Source organism: Nycticebus coucang, chromosome 1 (genome assembly GCF_027406575.1).
Source record: "Nycticebus coucang isolate mNycCou1 chromosome 1, mNycCou1.pri, whole genome shotgun sequence".
NCBI classification, from domain to species: domain Eukaryota; kingdom Metazoa; phylum Chordata; class Mammalia; order Primates; family Lorisidae; genus Nycticebus; species Nycticebus coucang.
In genome coordinates this window covers 81,984,614-81,998,220 of record NC_069780.1, presented here as the reverse complement: position 1 = coordinate 81,998,220, position 13,607 = coordinate 81,984,614, and the positions used below count along the sequence as shown (strand labels likewise).

The 13,607-nt window shown below is 35.4% G+C and overlaps 1 protein-coding gene across 4 annotated transcripts in view; it reads left to right on the top strand.

Annotated features, from left to right (window-relative positions):
* Positions 1-12,801, top strand: part of MAP9 (microtubule associated protein 9) — a 52,761-nt gene extending 39,960 nt beyond the window's left edge. For all 4 annotated transcript variants that reach the window (XM_053583392.1, XM_053583402.1, XM_053583373.1 and 1 more), the window contains exon 14: positions 7,848-12,801. In XM_053583392.1, the coding sequence (XP_053439367.1) occupies positions 7,848-7,970 (123 nt within the window). In that variant the 3' untranslated portion in view covers positions 7,971-12,801. The remainder of the gene's footprint in view (positions 1-7,847) is intronic.
* The last annotated feature ends 806 nt before the right edge of the window (positions 12,802-13,607 follow it).

The following is a 13,607-nucleotide window of genomic DNA, read 5'->3' as shown; positions in this document are numbered from 1 at the left end:
GAGTTCTCCATACTTCCTTCCAAAAAGGTTGTCTTAGTTTGCAGTCCCACCAGTAGTGTAAAAGTGTTTCCTTCTCTTCACATCCACACCAGCATCAACAGTTTTGAGATTTTGTGATGTGGGCCATTCTCATTGGGGTTAGATGATATGTTGGGGGTGGTTTTGATTTGTATTTCTCTAATAATTAGGGACAATGAGCATTTTCTCATATTTTTGTTAGCCATTTGTCTGTCTTCTTTATAGAAGGTTCTTTTCATCTCTCTTGCCTGGGGAAAGACTTTATGAAGAAGACTGCCATGGCAATTGCAGCATCAACAAAAATAAACAAATGGAAATTAATTAAATTAAAAAGCTTGTGTACAGCTAAGGAGATAAGAACCAAAGCAAATAGACAACCTACATAATGAGAAAGGATATTTGCATATTTTGAATCAGACAAAAGCTAGATTACTAGGATCTACAGAGCACTCAAATTAATCAACATGAAAAAAGCCAAAAATCCCTTACATTTTAAAATGAAAGATATATTAAAAATATTAATGAATTAAAAAATTAACTACTTTTGGGAAAAATAATAACATTTTATTTTGGAATTTATAGCATGTGTGGAAATAAAATGTGTAAGTACATTTGGATGGGGAAATAGAAGTAGATGACGGTAGAGGTTCTTACATTACATGTAATACATGCAATTAATGACAAAATGCAGAGAAAGAGCAAAGAAGGTACAATAAAGAGATGGAACTAATAGAAAAAAATGACAAGAAGGTAATGTATATTATTCAGGCTTTCCCAAGGAATCAGAACCAATAGGAGAGAGAGAAAAAGAGAGGAGAGAGAGAGAGATTTATTATAAGGAATTGGCTCACATGTTTGTAGGGACTGACAAGCACAAAATCTGTAAAATAGTCTGGTCAACTACAGATCCAGAGCGTTGGTGTTATAGCTCAAGTCCAAAGGTGATCTGGAAGCAGAATTTCCTCTTTCTTGGGGGATTGCTGTCTTTTTGATCTTAATGCCTTCAACTGATAGAATAAGGCCACCCATTAAAATTTTAAGTTTAATCTGTTTTATTCAAAGTTAACTGATTAAAAAGTTAATTTCATCTCATGGAGACGTATATAATAGTATTTGACAAAATATTTGGGTAGTATGTCTTAGCCAAGTTGACACATAAAATTAACCATCACATTAAAATCTAAATTGGCTAAACACTCCAAGGAAAAGAAAAACTTATAAATTGGATAATAAAGCATAACCCAACTAAACAGTGTCTACAAGACACACTTAAAATATGAAGAAATAAATACACTAAAGGTAAAAGAAGTAAACAGATATAACATATAAACATTATTTATAAGACAGCAAATGTGGCAGTATTAATAGCAGATAAAGTAGACTTTAAACAGTAAATATTCCAGGGATAAAGGAAAATACCCTATAATAATACATTATCAAGAAGATGTAACAATTCTAAAAACATATACACTTAAAAAAAAGCATCAGCATACATAAGGCAAAAAATTGAAGGGAGAAATAGACTACAAATCTATCAGATTTTTTTTTCACTAGATACTTTAATACTTTTTTTTTTTTTTGTAGAGACAGAGTCTCACTTTATGGCCCTCAGTAGAGTGCTGTGGCCTCACACAGCTCACAGCAACCTCCAACTCCTGGGCTTAAGCAATTCTCTTGCCTCAGCCTCCGGAGTAGCTGGGACTACAGGCGTCCGCCACAACACTCGGCTATTTTTTTTTTTTTTTGGTTGCAGTTCAGCCAGGGCTGGGTTTGAACCCACCACCCTCGGTATATGGGGCTGGCGCCTTACCGACTGAGCCACAGGTGCCTCCCTGCAATCAGATTTTTCAACAAGGTTCTTTTAATTATTGTCAAGGTAACATTATTGATTCCTGTCAATTGATAGTTAGGTCAATAATTGTCCGTTTGCTGTCCTGGCTTGTCAGCCTCCTACTGGTCAGATCAAGCTTGTTTCAAATAACTCTTTCTCCACGTTCAGTGGAATGTACAAAAAAAGATTTAGTCTGTCACTTTCTGTGGATACAGCCTAGGTGCTTTTCCTCCACCTGTGGATGGTCTGCCTCTTTCTAAAATACTAAAATGATTGATGATGATCTCATTACAGCTTTTCTTTTCTCAAAAGGAGGGAGGGTGTGGGGGGGTCTGTGTGTGTGACACACCTTTTGGGGACGGGACACAATTATGAGGAACTTTATCTAACAAAGCAGCCAATATCACCTGGTTCTTTGTACCCTCAATGAATCCCCAACAATTGGAAAAAAAAAAATCTTGAAAGGAAGTTGCCTCTTCATGTTAATAGGAGTGGCAATCAAGGAAGCAAGCATGCCTGCATGAAGCCAAGATGTGGGTATACTGAGAAAAGAGGCATGCACACCCAATACTTCACCATGAAGCCTCTTCTCCCCAGGCGTCAGCCTGCAGAACCAGGGTTGTGCAAGGGCTTTCCTGGTACTGCTGCTCTTTGAGGAGAGTGAGTCAATCACCAAGATAAGGAGACCACCAAATTTTATGATATTAACAGAGACTTAGAGAAATGGAGAGACAAGCCAAATTGCAGAATGGAAAGACCAAGTAGTACTAACATTTCACGTATCCCTCAATAAATGCTTAGATTTCATACTAATCCACAGATACTTTAAAGGAAGTATGTTCAGGGAAGTGAAATGGCTCTCAAATTCAACTGTTTAATAAAAAGGTAAAAATATGGAAGGTAATATTTTTAAAATAATACAAAGCAGGACTATTCCTGTCAAGCAATAAAATAAAAATTCACTATTCTACTCCAGCATTCTATCCTCCTGAATTATCCCCGTCATGTTCTAGGTCTAGGACATGAAACTTTATAAAAATAAACTCTTAACTCTGCATTTCCCTCCACAAGTTGTCTCTCTTTTCTCTGCTTTTCTTCATAGCAAAACTTGTAGAAAGTTTGATCTACCCTTTGGCAGGTCTCTGTATCCTTTTTAGTCTGCTCCCACTGCAGACTGGTCTGTGTCCTCCACAGGAGCCAAAACCACAGGAAGGGACAGGTTTACATCTAGACCAGGGGTCCTCAAACTTTTTAAACAGGGGGCCAGTTCACTGTCCCTCAGACCGTTGGAGGGCCGGACTATAGTTTAAAAAAAAAAACAAAAAAACTATGAACAAATTCCTATGCACATTGCACATATCTTATTTTGAAGTAAAAAAGCAAAATGGGAACAAATACAATATTTAAAATGTAGAACAAGTAAAGTTAAATCAACAAATTTACCAGTATTTCAATGGGAACTATGGGCCTGCTTTTGGCTAATGAGATGGTCAATGTCCGGTTCCATATTTGTCACTGCTAGTCATAACAAGTGATGCAAGTGTGCATCAGTTAGTCTAGATCTGGTTGGAGATTTCAGATGTTTCATTCTGGAAAATGTCTGTTCACAGACATAAGTGCTGCCAAAGATGGTTGCCATTTTGAGTGCATGTCCTCAGATTAGGATATGTCTCAGAGGGGAGAGATGCATAGAAATTAGGAAGGCTGCTTGACTTGAAAGGCTGCTTCTTTCAGAGTCACAATTCTGCAGTGCAGCCAGTTCCATTTGGTAAATCGTATCCACATGTTCAATGTCAATAGAAAATGGGTTACGGAAAAGCTGTATGTCCTGTTCATGGAGATGAAGCTCTTTAAATCTAAATTGGAAATCCTTTTGCAACTTTTCCAGTGAATCCACACATGTTTTATTTGGGAATGCAACCACTGGATTTTCTGATAACAGATTTTGAGTTGTGGGGAGATGGCAAAAATTTTCCTCCTTCACTTGTTTGATGAGGAGGCCTAATTTTACTTCAGATGCTTTCACATGTGATTGCATATCACAGATGAGCTTCCCCTTTCCTTGAAGTTGCACATTGAAACTGTTGAGTAGCTCTGTTACTTCTGTCAGAAAGGCAAGGTGCCATTTCCATTCTGCATCATTGAGCTCTAGTACTTCTTTGTTTTTTGAAAGCAGAAAAGCTGTAATCTGTGGAAGTAAGTCATAGAAATGTTTCAAAACTCTCCCTCGACTCAGCCATCAGACTTCTGTGTGATATGGAACATCTTCACAGGTAACATTTACCTCAGACAGAAATTTGTGAAATGGTCTGTGTTTTAGTGCATTACCTCTAATGAAGTTAACACAAGATACTACAGTTTTCATAACAGAGTCCCACTTCATTGATTTACTACACAGCGCTTGTTGGTGGATGAGGCAGTATATGGCTAATGGTTGAGAATGGTTATGTTTGTCCATCTCTTGGTTAATGCGAGCAATTACTCCTTTGTTAGACCCCACCATGCTAGGAGCACCATCAGTTGTCACACTGGCTAGTTTTGCCCAGTCCAGCTCCAAACTATTCACAGTTTGGCAAACCTTTTCATAGATATCCTGTTCTGTAGTTGTTCCTTTGATGCTTTGCAGTGCAGCAAGCTCTTCTGTGACTTCAAAATAGTCATTCGTCCCATGAATAAAAATTAGAAGTTGTGCAGAATCATGAACATCATTACTTTCGTCGAGTGCCAAGGAAAAATAGGAAAGTTTTTTTGCAGAGTTTTGCAAATGCTGATGCAAATTGTCTCCCATTTCTTCAATCCTTTGTGTAATTGAGGGTCCTGAAAGACTCACTGTACTAAATAAATCAGCCTTCTCTGGACACATCTCTTTGGCAACAGAAAGAAGGCATTCTTTAACAAATTCTCCCTCCACAAATGGTCTGCCAGTGCATGCTATTAGCTTGGCAACTTGAAAACTTGCTCACAGTAATGAAGTATTTAGCTGCTTCTGCTTCACAAAAGTATTTTTCTGAGTTGTCAATGTATATTTCAGTTTTAATATTTTATCTTTTCTCACTTCTCCAACCAACCAATCATATTTATCTTTATGTTGAGTTTGATAGTGTTGACGCAAATTGTATTCTTTGAACACAGACACTATATTCTGGCATATCAAACACACAGCTCTTTCCTTGTACTGCACAAAAAAGTAATCATAAGTCCACGGTTCTTTGAATATCCTACACTCCGAGTCAATTTTTCTCTTTCTTGATATCATTGTTTCCTAGGGATTCCAAATTGCTATTAGTAAAATACCGATATATATATGTGTATTGTGTGTGTGTGTGTATATATATATATATATATATATATATATATATATATATACAGTGCTCCAAAAACAATGTACCAGCAATAACTTTGCCCACACAGAGACATATAGACTGCACTGCCCATCAATGCAGTCTGATCAGTGCCCATCAATTCAGCCTCGCCAGTGCCCATATGGGGGAACTCTGCTTTTACCTCAGACTCACACTGGTGCGGTGCAGGAACAGTCATGATTACAGAGCTGGTTCCTCCATCACCTTTCAAGTTCTCACTACCCTGTGCTAACCGCACTGTGATCTGTGAACTCACACAGGAATCTGATTGCGTGGGTCTTCTCACCCACGCAATCAGATTCCACTGCAGGAAAAAAGAAGGCACATATGCCTTTTTTTTTTTCCGAATCTAATGTGAATTCAGCCATACAAGCATATGGCTGAACTCACACTGCTCAGAGATCACAACAGTGCGAACCAGGGCTTACACAGCACACAACATACAACATCATATACAACTGAATAGCAATCAGAATATAAATGCACTTACTGTCAATTAAATTGGGTTTCCTATTCTTCGGCTGTCTGCAGAGCTGGATTAAGTTCCCATGGGGCCCGAGGCAGATTGCCAGTTTGGGGCCCCCATGCAATAACACTGAGCACTGACCATTTTCATTAACACTGACTGCTGACCATTTGCGATAACACTGCTGACAATTTGCATTAATACTGATCGCTAACAATTTGCATTAACACTGAGCATTTACAGTTATCATCACCACTGAGCACTATTTGCATTACCTCTGAGCTCAGACCATTTGCATTAGCTCTGAGCACTGACTATTTGCATTAGCACTGAGCGCTATTTGCGTTATCGCTGTGATGCAACCCCCCTAGAAACCACCCGCAACCAACCAACCAACTTAAAAAAAAAACTCCTAGCTCTCTTAACTTCAAAACAAAGGCTCTTCTAACTTCAAAAAAAAAAAAAAGACCTCCTAACTTCCAAAAAAAAGTAAATCCTAACTTGTTCTTACTTTGGTCCTTAGGCAGCAGCAGGCTCTGTACAGGCAACCTGGTGACTCCTCCGATTACACCAGAGACTGAGAAGAGGAGTCGGAGAGTAGGAGGGGAGTTGGAGAGTGTGGGGCACATTTCACACATGCACACTGTGGGCCAGGACTAGTGGGCTGCTAAGCAGGATGGCAAAAACACCCAGCAGGGAGAGACAGAGAGAAGGAAGGGCAGGGAGAGACAGAGAGAAGGAGTGGAGTCAGAGAGTTGGCACACATTCTACACATGCGCACTGCGGCTCGGGACAAGTTGGCTGCTAAGCATGACTGGCAGGGTGACAAAAACACCCGGCGGGCTGGGACGAGTCAGCTGTTAAGCAAGACAGGCAGCTGTGGCAAAAACACCCAGTGGGCCGGATAAATGTCCTCCATGGGCCACATGTGGACCCCTGATCTAGATGGTCTAATGGGCATCTCTGCCCCATTCACCAGAATATCTCTGCATTTGACACTATAAACTTCCTCCTTGCAACTGTTTCCTCCTTGGCTGGCATGTTCCTCTCCCAGAGAGGTTTTCCTCTCACCTCCCTGTGTGCCTTCTGTGTCGTTTGTTGAATTCATTCACCTGCATTCTAAATGCTAACGTGGCTGCACGCACAGTATGTGTGATCTCACTAGTCTACCTTTTCATTGTCATCTGGCTCCCATCTCCTCTTCAGCCTCCCACCAACCTTAGTCGCACTGGCAACCATTTGTTCTTTCTCACATCTCAAGTTTTTTCCCATTTGTCAGAGCACTCACCTCTTCTGTTTTCTGTGCTTGAAATCCTCTCCCCCCACACTTAACACAAGTGGTTCTCTTACTCATTGTGTTTCACTTCAAAGCAACTTTCCCTGAATTCACTTTTCTTTGAAAGTAAGCACTTCCTTTTAATCTTTCACACAGTATTTTAAAGCATGTTTCATAGATGTGCACATGAATTGGAATTTCTGTTGTTTATTTTCTTATTTATTATCGGTTTTGAAAGTTCTCTGAGTGACAGGAAACATTTATATGTTTGGATTTTCATTTTTGTTTTTATTTTTAATTGATACATAATCATACATATTTATGAGGCACAAAGTTATGTCTCCATGTATGTACACATTGTGCAAGGATTACAAATGATTAAAACAAGATAATGTTAAAATGTTTGATGCAAAGGTAGTAATATTTATTATATGAAAATATACAAATTGCTAAAAATTAAAAGCACTCAGACCATATACTTAGATGGGCCAAATAATTCAGTAGAAAATTCACAAAAATCTAAATAAATGTTTGAAAATGTGCTCAAACTCAATACATAAAAAAACATAATGTTGAATTATCAACTATTTGTAAAAAATTTAAAGAATCTCATGCTGCTGTGGCACATTTAAACTTTATACTTAGTAAATTACCTTTTGAGAATCTGTTCTCAGAAGTCCTCACTACTGGTAATTACTGTCTTTCAGGTATAGAATTGTGAATTTTTTCTATTTTACAAATTCATTTTTCATGTTATAATTTTTAATAGTAAAAAGATTAAGTGATATCAAGTGTAATCTTATACTGGATTATTTTATTCTTTATTAAGCAAACTGATTTGAAAATAATGTTCATATGTATATGTAAATTTATAGTTTTGTACTTGCTTTTCAGGAAAATAAAGAAAGGCAGGAAAGAATTGAACGAAAACAAAACAAACGTCATTCCTTTCTTGAAAATGAAGCACTTCCTCCATGGAGCCCTCCAAGCAGAACTATATTCTCAAGAGTGTTTTGATGATTCTACTTCTTACTTATTTAGCTATTTATCAATTTGCCAATTTTAGCCAGGTATTTAAGAATGTTTATTGAATTATTTTTAGTTAGAAGAATCTATTTTGATTAAATGCCAGACTCTTCTACTGACAATGAAAAGATACTTTGGAGTTATTCAGTGAAAACATTTGTGAACTGTAGATAAACTGCCTCAAATACAAGGTAATAATCAGATTGTCTGTACCATTAAAATATATAAAGTTTTGTCATGCCTTGGTAATTCCTCCAGGGGAGTGATTCATGATCTCCTCACTAAGCTGGGCATGTCATTTAAGTATATTTAATCTAAATAATAAAATCTAGGTACTGTAATCATAGAAGTAATCCAACATGTGGATGGTACGCATCTTGATTCGGGTTTGTAAATGAATGGTTGTTCTAAAACTGATTTTCTTTGCCAAGCAGTTACGTTCATACTGTGCAAGTTAGAATTTTGGTCAATTGAGGCAATAGCTCAGGAGAACTTAATCATTGAGGCGTTTTATTTAGGAATTTTGCCTCATATTTTAATATGAGTGTACTTTATTCCAAGGCTTACATGACAATCATAGGCACTGTATAATGAACCCATCAGTGAAATGTTTCTTTCTAGATTCTATTTCACTTTATAATTTCAGTGACCAAAAGACATTATTTTCATGGTAGTGGTTATCTTGCACATTAGTTATAGAAATTCCATAGGAATAGGACTTCAAGATGATTGTCACTGTGGTTATTTTCTAGACTAAAGCCATAAACACGATTAAAGTAATTGTCCTTTTAACTAAGCCAGAGTTTTATAGCTGATTTTAGATGACAGCTGTATGCAAAGATAAATTTGTAGAGAACATCCAGAAAAATATTATTTATTTATTTGTTTTCTGTATGTCCTTGTATTAATTGGTCTCATGCTTAACCTGGTCATCTAATTTAGGACACACCAAGTATATATTCTTGGAATTCAGCCTAGTCAGTCGTGCAGTGCAGAGATGATAGATAAAAATAGTTAACTATTAACTACCTACTGTATCATCTCTGCTGGATCATTAAAATGACTATTCATATTAGCTTCAATTTACAGACAAAAAAGCTGAGGCTTAGAGAAAGCAAATAACCCTTCATATGTATGGAGGATGACTGAGTTAGGATCAGAACTGATTCAGTCTGTTGACTGAATCTGCTTCTGCCAGAATCCCTTGTTCTTTTTTACACTCCCATGTGGTCTCAGAGAATTATAAGTTCTGTCAATCTTGCAAACACATTTTAAGTTTTAGAGCAAAGTTTTCTTAATTAAAGAAAATAAGAACTATTCATGGCATAACAATATTCTAGTCATTTGTATTGTTTCACAAGTGGAAAATGATAGTTCATATATTGATTTAAATTGTATTGAAACTGATCTTTTTCAGTATTGCCAAAGCAGTACCTGATAGTAGTGAGGTTTCCACAGTTGTGTGTTTCTTCTATAAAGTGATTATAACTGTATTCCTTAGAGTGATTGGTAGTGTTATCCAGAGATTATCTTTCCCTAAAGAAACAGCTGCTTGTTATTACATGGTGGAACTCATTAAATCTGTAAAATGAAATAAGAATTCATAGGATTTAAGGAGTGACTCAGACATCTTCTAATAGTGGAATCTAAAAAAACTCACATTATGTAACAGCGGCTTTGAGAGAGTCAGATTTCACACACTGAGCATGAACCCTCTGGTAGCATGTAGGCAAGATAGGAAAGACGCCATGGACCCCCTTGTAAGATCATTATTGGTGCTATAGACAAAGTATGTTGTATAGACAAACCTAAAAGCCTTTTTACATTGCTCAGTCTAGGAGAATACTTCATGAAATTAAAATTAGTACCAGAAATACATATTCTCAGCATGTGATTTAGGACTTCCCTTATTTGTTCCTGTGTCCCCATAGTGCCAAAAATGCCTACCAGAATAGATTAAGTACTTATTGTATTGAATTAGCCATTAAGAACTAAAAATATATTTTCAAATTCCAAGTAAGTAAAAGGAAAATTGAAAAAGGTATAGCTACTTTGGGGGACATGAGATCATGAATGTATGTGTCATAGATTTCACATTAATTAGTTGCTTTAACCTGCAGATCATTTTCTTCTACATTATCATATTTAGTGGCTAACCATTATTACCTCTTAAGTTGTTATGAGAATTGAATGATTATTAATTAATGTAGAGTATTTGCACATAATAAGGACTTAAATGTTCATTGTTGTCATCATTTACTACCATGAGCCCCACTTCTTGATTGTGAAAAGGTTAACTTAGAGTTGATAATGGTTATTTGACATTTTCCATTTTTAGCATACAAGAAGAAATTTCTGCCTTGCTGGAAGTTTAGGCTGTACCACTCAAAAGAGAACAGAGAGGTGGCTTTGTTTTAGAATCCTTCATAAAGGAAAACTAAATAGTAATTTCTTTGGGTTGCTTCTGAAGTAGGATGACCTGAGAGACTGAGGTGTTTACACAGACCCAACAAGTTGTTTCCCTCAAGTGTGAATGGACTCTTTTACCTTAGAGTGATAAATAGTATATTATTTGCTGTTTGCAGCAACCTGTGCTGAATTTATCTAGTTAAATAAAAGCACCTCTTCTAGCAGAAATAAAGCAAAGCTGAGTTTTGAGGGACAGGTAAAAATACAGTGCTAGAGTTTACTTTCTCAGATCTTTGTAAAGGAGAAAGTCAAGCTAGACAGAAATCTTCTCTTGAATATATTTATTTAAGGGTATGATTTCCCCATATTTCCTCAGAAAGTATCTAATCCACATAGGTATTTACTCATTAGGTTTTAATTGATTTATAGTATGAGGGAATGTGTAATTCAAATTAGGGACATTAAAAGGGTATATAGACTTTCATATTGAACTTCCCATTCTGTAAATTGCATTAAACACTTGAAGAATGCAGAGATTTAACGGTAATGAAAATAGGAATTTTATGAATATTTTAAAGTATTACTCAGTACTGGTTTCCTAAGAAAGCACATCTGTTGATAAATTAAATATTAATACTAAAAAATAAACAGAATGCAGAATTCTACATTCCAAGAGATGGTAATCCTACATAAATTTTTTAAATGGCTTTTTAGATCAATAGGAAGTCAAAGTTTTCTTAATTAAAGAAAATAAGAGCTATTCATGGTATAACAATATTCTAGTCATTTTTGTTTCAAAAGTGGAAAACGATAGTTCATATATTGTTTTAAATTGTATTGAAACTGATCTTTTTCAGTGTTGCCAAAGCAGTACCTGATAGTAGTAAGGTTTCCACAGTTGTATGTTTCTTAGAGTGATTATAACTATGCATCTGAATGGTATTTTAATAAACCTGGTCCAATCTCATTTCTAAGTTGAAGAAACTGATTTCCAAGGAGTATGACTTGCCTCATCTCATACAACTAACCATAAGACATCTAGAGTTAGAACTCTGGCTTTACATTTTACAGTTGTGTTCCACTCACAACTTCACAATTTCAATAATCTGATAAAACTTTCATGGTAACTTTTTAACTGTGGTTATTATTAATTAATTTAATTGATTCTTATCCTCTTACCTGTTTCCTTATTCCACCTCTGCTTTCTCCAAAACTGTCCACCATGTGAAAGTTGTTTGGGTGAGAAATGGTGAAGTTTCTTAAATTCTGTGTCATGTACTAAGATACAATACAGAAAAGAAATTTCACAAAATAGGGAAATTCCATGTTAGTCATAATTATTCCCAAGAATAAACTAGTACAGGAAACTTAGATTTCCTTAATTTAATCTTGGCTGTGATTCCAATAGTGCTGTATTAAAAAGTGCTTAAATCCATATGCTTCCCAAGTGAAATTTTGCAAGAATGGATAAGGATCACCACATGTATTCACTGATTGGTAAACACCCATGTGTACATTTGGTAGTAAAACTCAATGGAAAGTAAGCAGACAAGAGGGGTAAATTCACACCTAAATGGGGGTGAAAGGCACACTTTCTGGGTGAAGGGCTCACTTATAATTTTGACTTAAACTGTACAAAAGCAATTGATGTAACAAAACATTCGTACCCTCATATTCTGAAATTAAAGAAATAAATGTTGTAGTATTCTGAAATTTAAGAAATAAACCTACTTGCTTCCATTCTACATAAAACAAAAGTATATATTATCAACTTTCCTAGTTACCATTTAGTCTTGATGATAAAATAACAAAATGCTATGTAAATGCTAAACTAGAGGATTCTCTAAGTTATTTTTACTTTAAAACCTCATGTAATTCTGCCATTTGTAAATATGTTACATGTATTTGTATAATGTTAACTTGAGTAGACAAAATCCCTGGTATGGAATTTAGGATGTTTTAAAAATCAGTAAGATATATTTAATGTCTCTTTGGAGGTAGCATGTTCGCTTATAATACTTAATTTATTAAAATCAACCATTCAAGATTTATTTGGATTATATTATTTATTGTGTGCCAAAATTTTTATAGTGTTAAGAAATGTGGTGTGAGTTTTATTTGCAGGCTAAGGATGAAATAATCATATTATATAAATATACCTTGTAGTAGAAATGACTAAAATTTTGAATATAAAAGTGAATTTTTAATATACAAATTATAAAGATAGTATCATTATATAATTAGAAAAGGCAAATAAGCAAAATCAACTGTGCTTCCAACTCCTACAGATAATTGTAATTATCTTTTCCAGTTAATTAGTTTCCAGTGCATTTCCACCCTGTAACTGAAATTAAGCTGAGACTGAAGAGATAGTTCCCTTTGTCTCTATCTCTAGTTCTGTATGTGTGAATATACAAATATGTATCTGTACACATTTATAATACATATATTCAAACATATATAGCTTTTATTTGAAATAAAACTGAGATCATACTACATGTTTCATAACCAGATTTTTCCATTCAACAATATATCATAAACATTTTTTCCATACTAATATAGCTTCCTAATCATTTTTTATGTTGTAATTACAATTTATTAAGCAAGACACAAGAAAAAAAAGACCAATACCCCTTAAAAACAGAGATGCAAATATTCTCAGTAAAATCTTGGCAAATTAAATTCAGCTTCATATCATAAAAGAAAAAAAATCCACCATGACCACATGGGCTTCATCTGAGAAATGCAAAGATGGTTCAACATATGAAAATTTATAAATGTAATTCACCACATAAATAGAAGCAAAAACAAAGACCTTCAAAAGATGCAGAAAAAGCATTTGACAAAATTCATCACCCTATTGTTAGAATGCTTAACAAAATAGGCATAGATAGGACATACCTCAATATTACAAAAGCCACACATGCCATACAACAACATCATCCTGAACAGGAAAATGGAGAACGTTTTTCACTTAGAACTAGAATCAGACAAGATTGCCCACTCTGATCACTTCTATTTGACGTAGTACTGGAAGTCCTAACCACAGCAATCCCATAAGAGAAGGAAATCAAAGGTATCCAAATAGGGAAAGAAGAGGTCAAACTATTGCTCTTAGCTAACTATACGATCTTACATCTAGAAAATATTCCGCCAAGAGATTCTTTGAATCGATAAGTAAATTCAGCAAATTCTCTAGATACAAAGTCAATGTACACA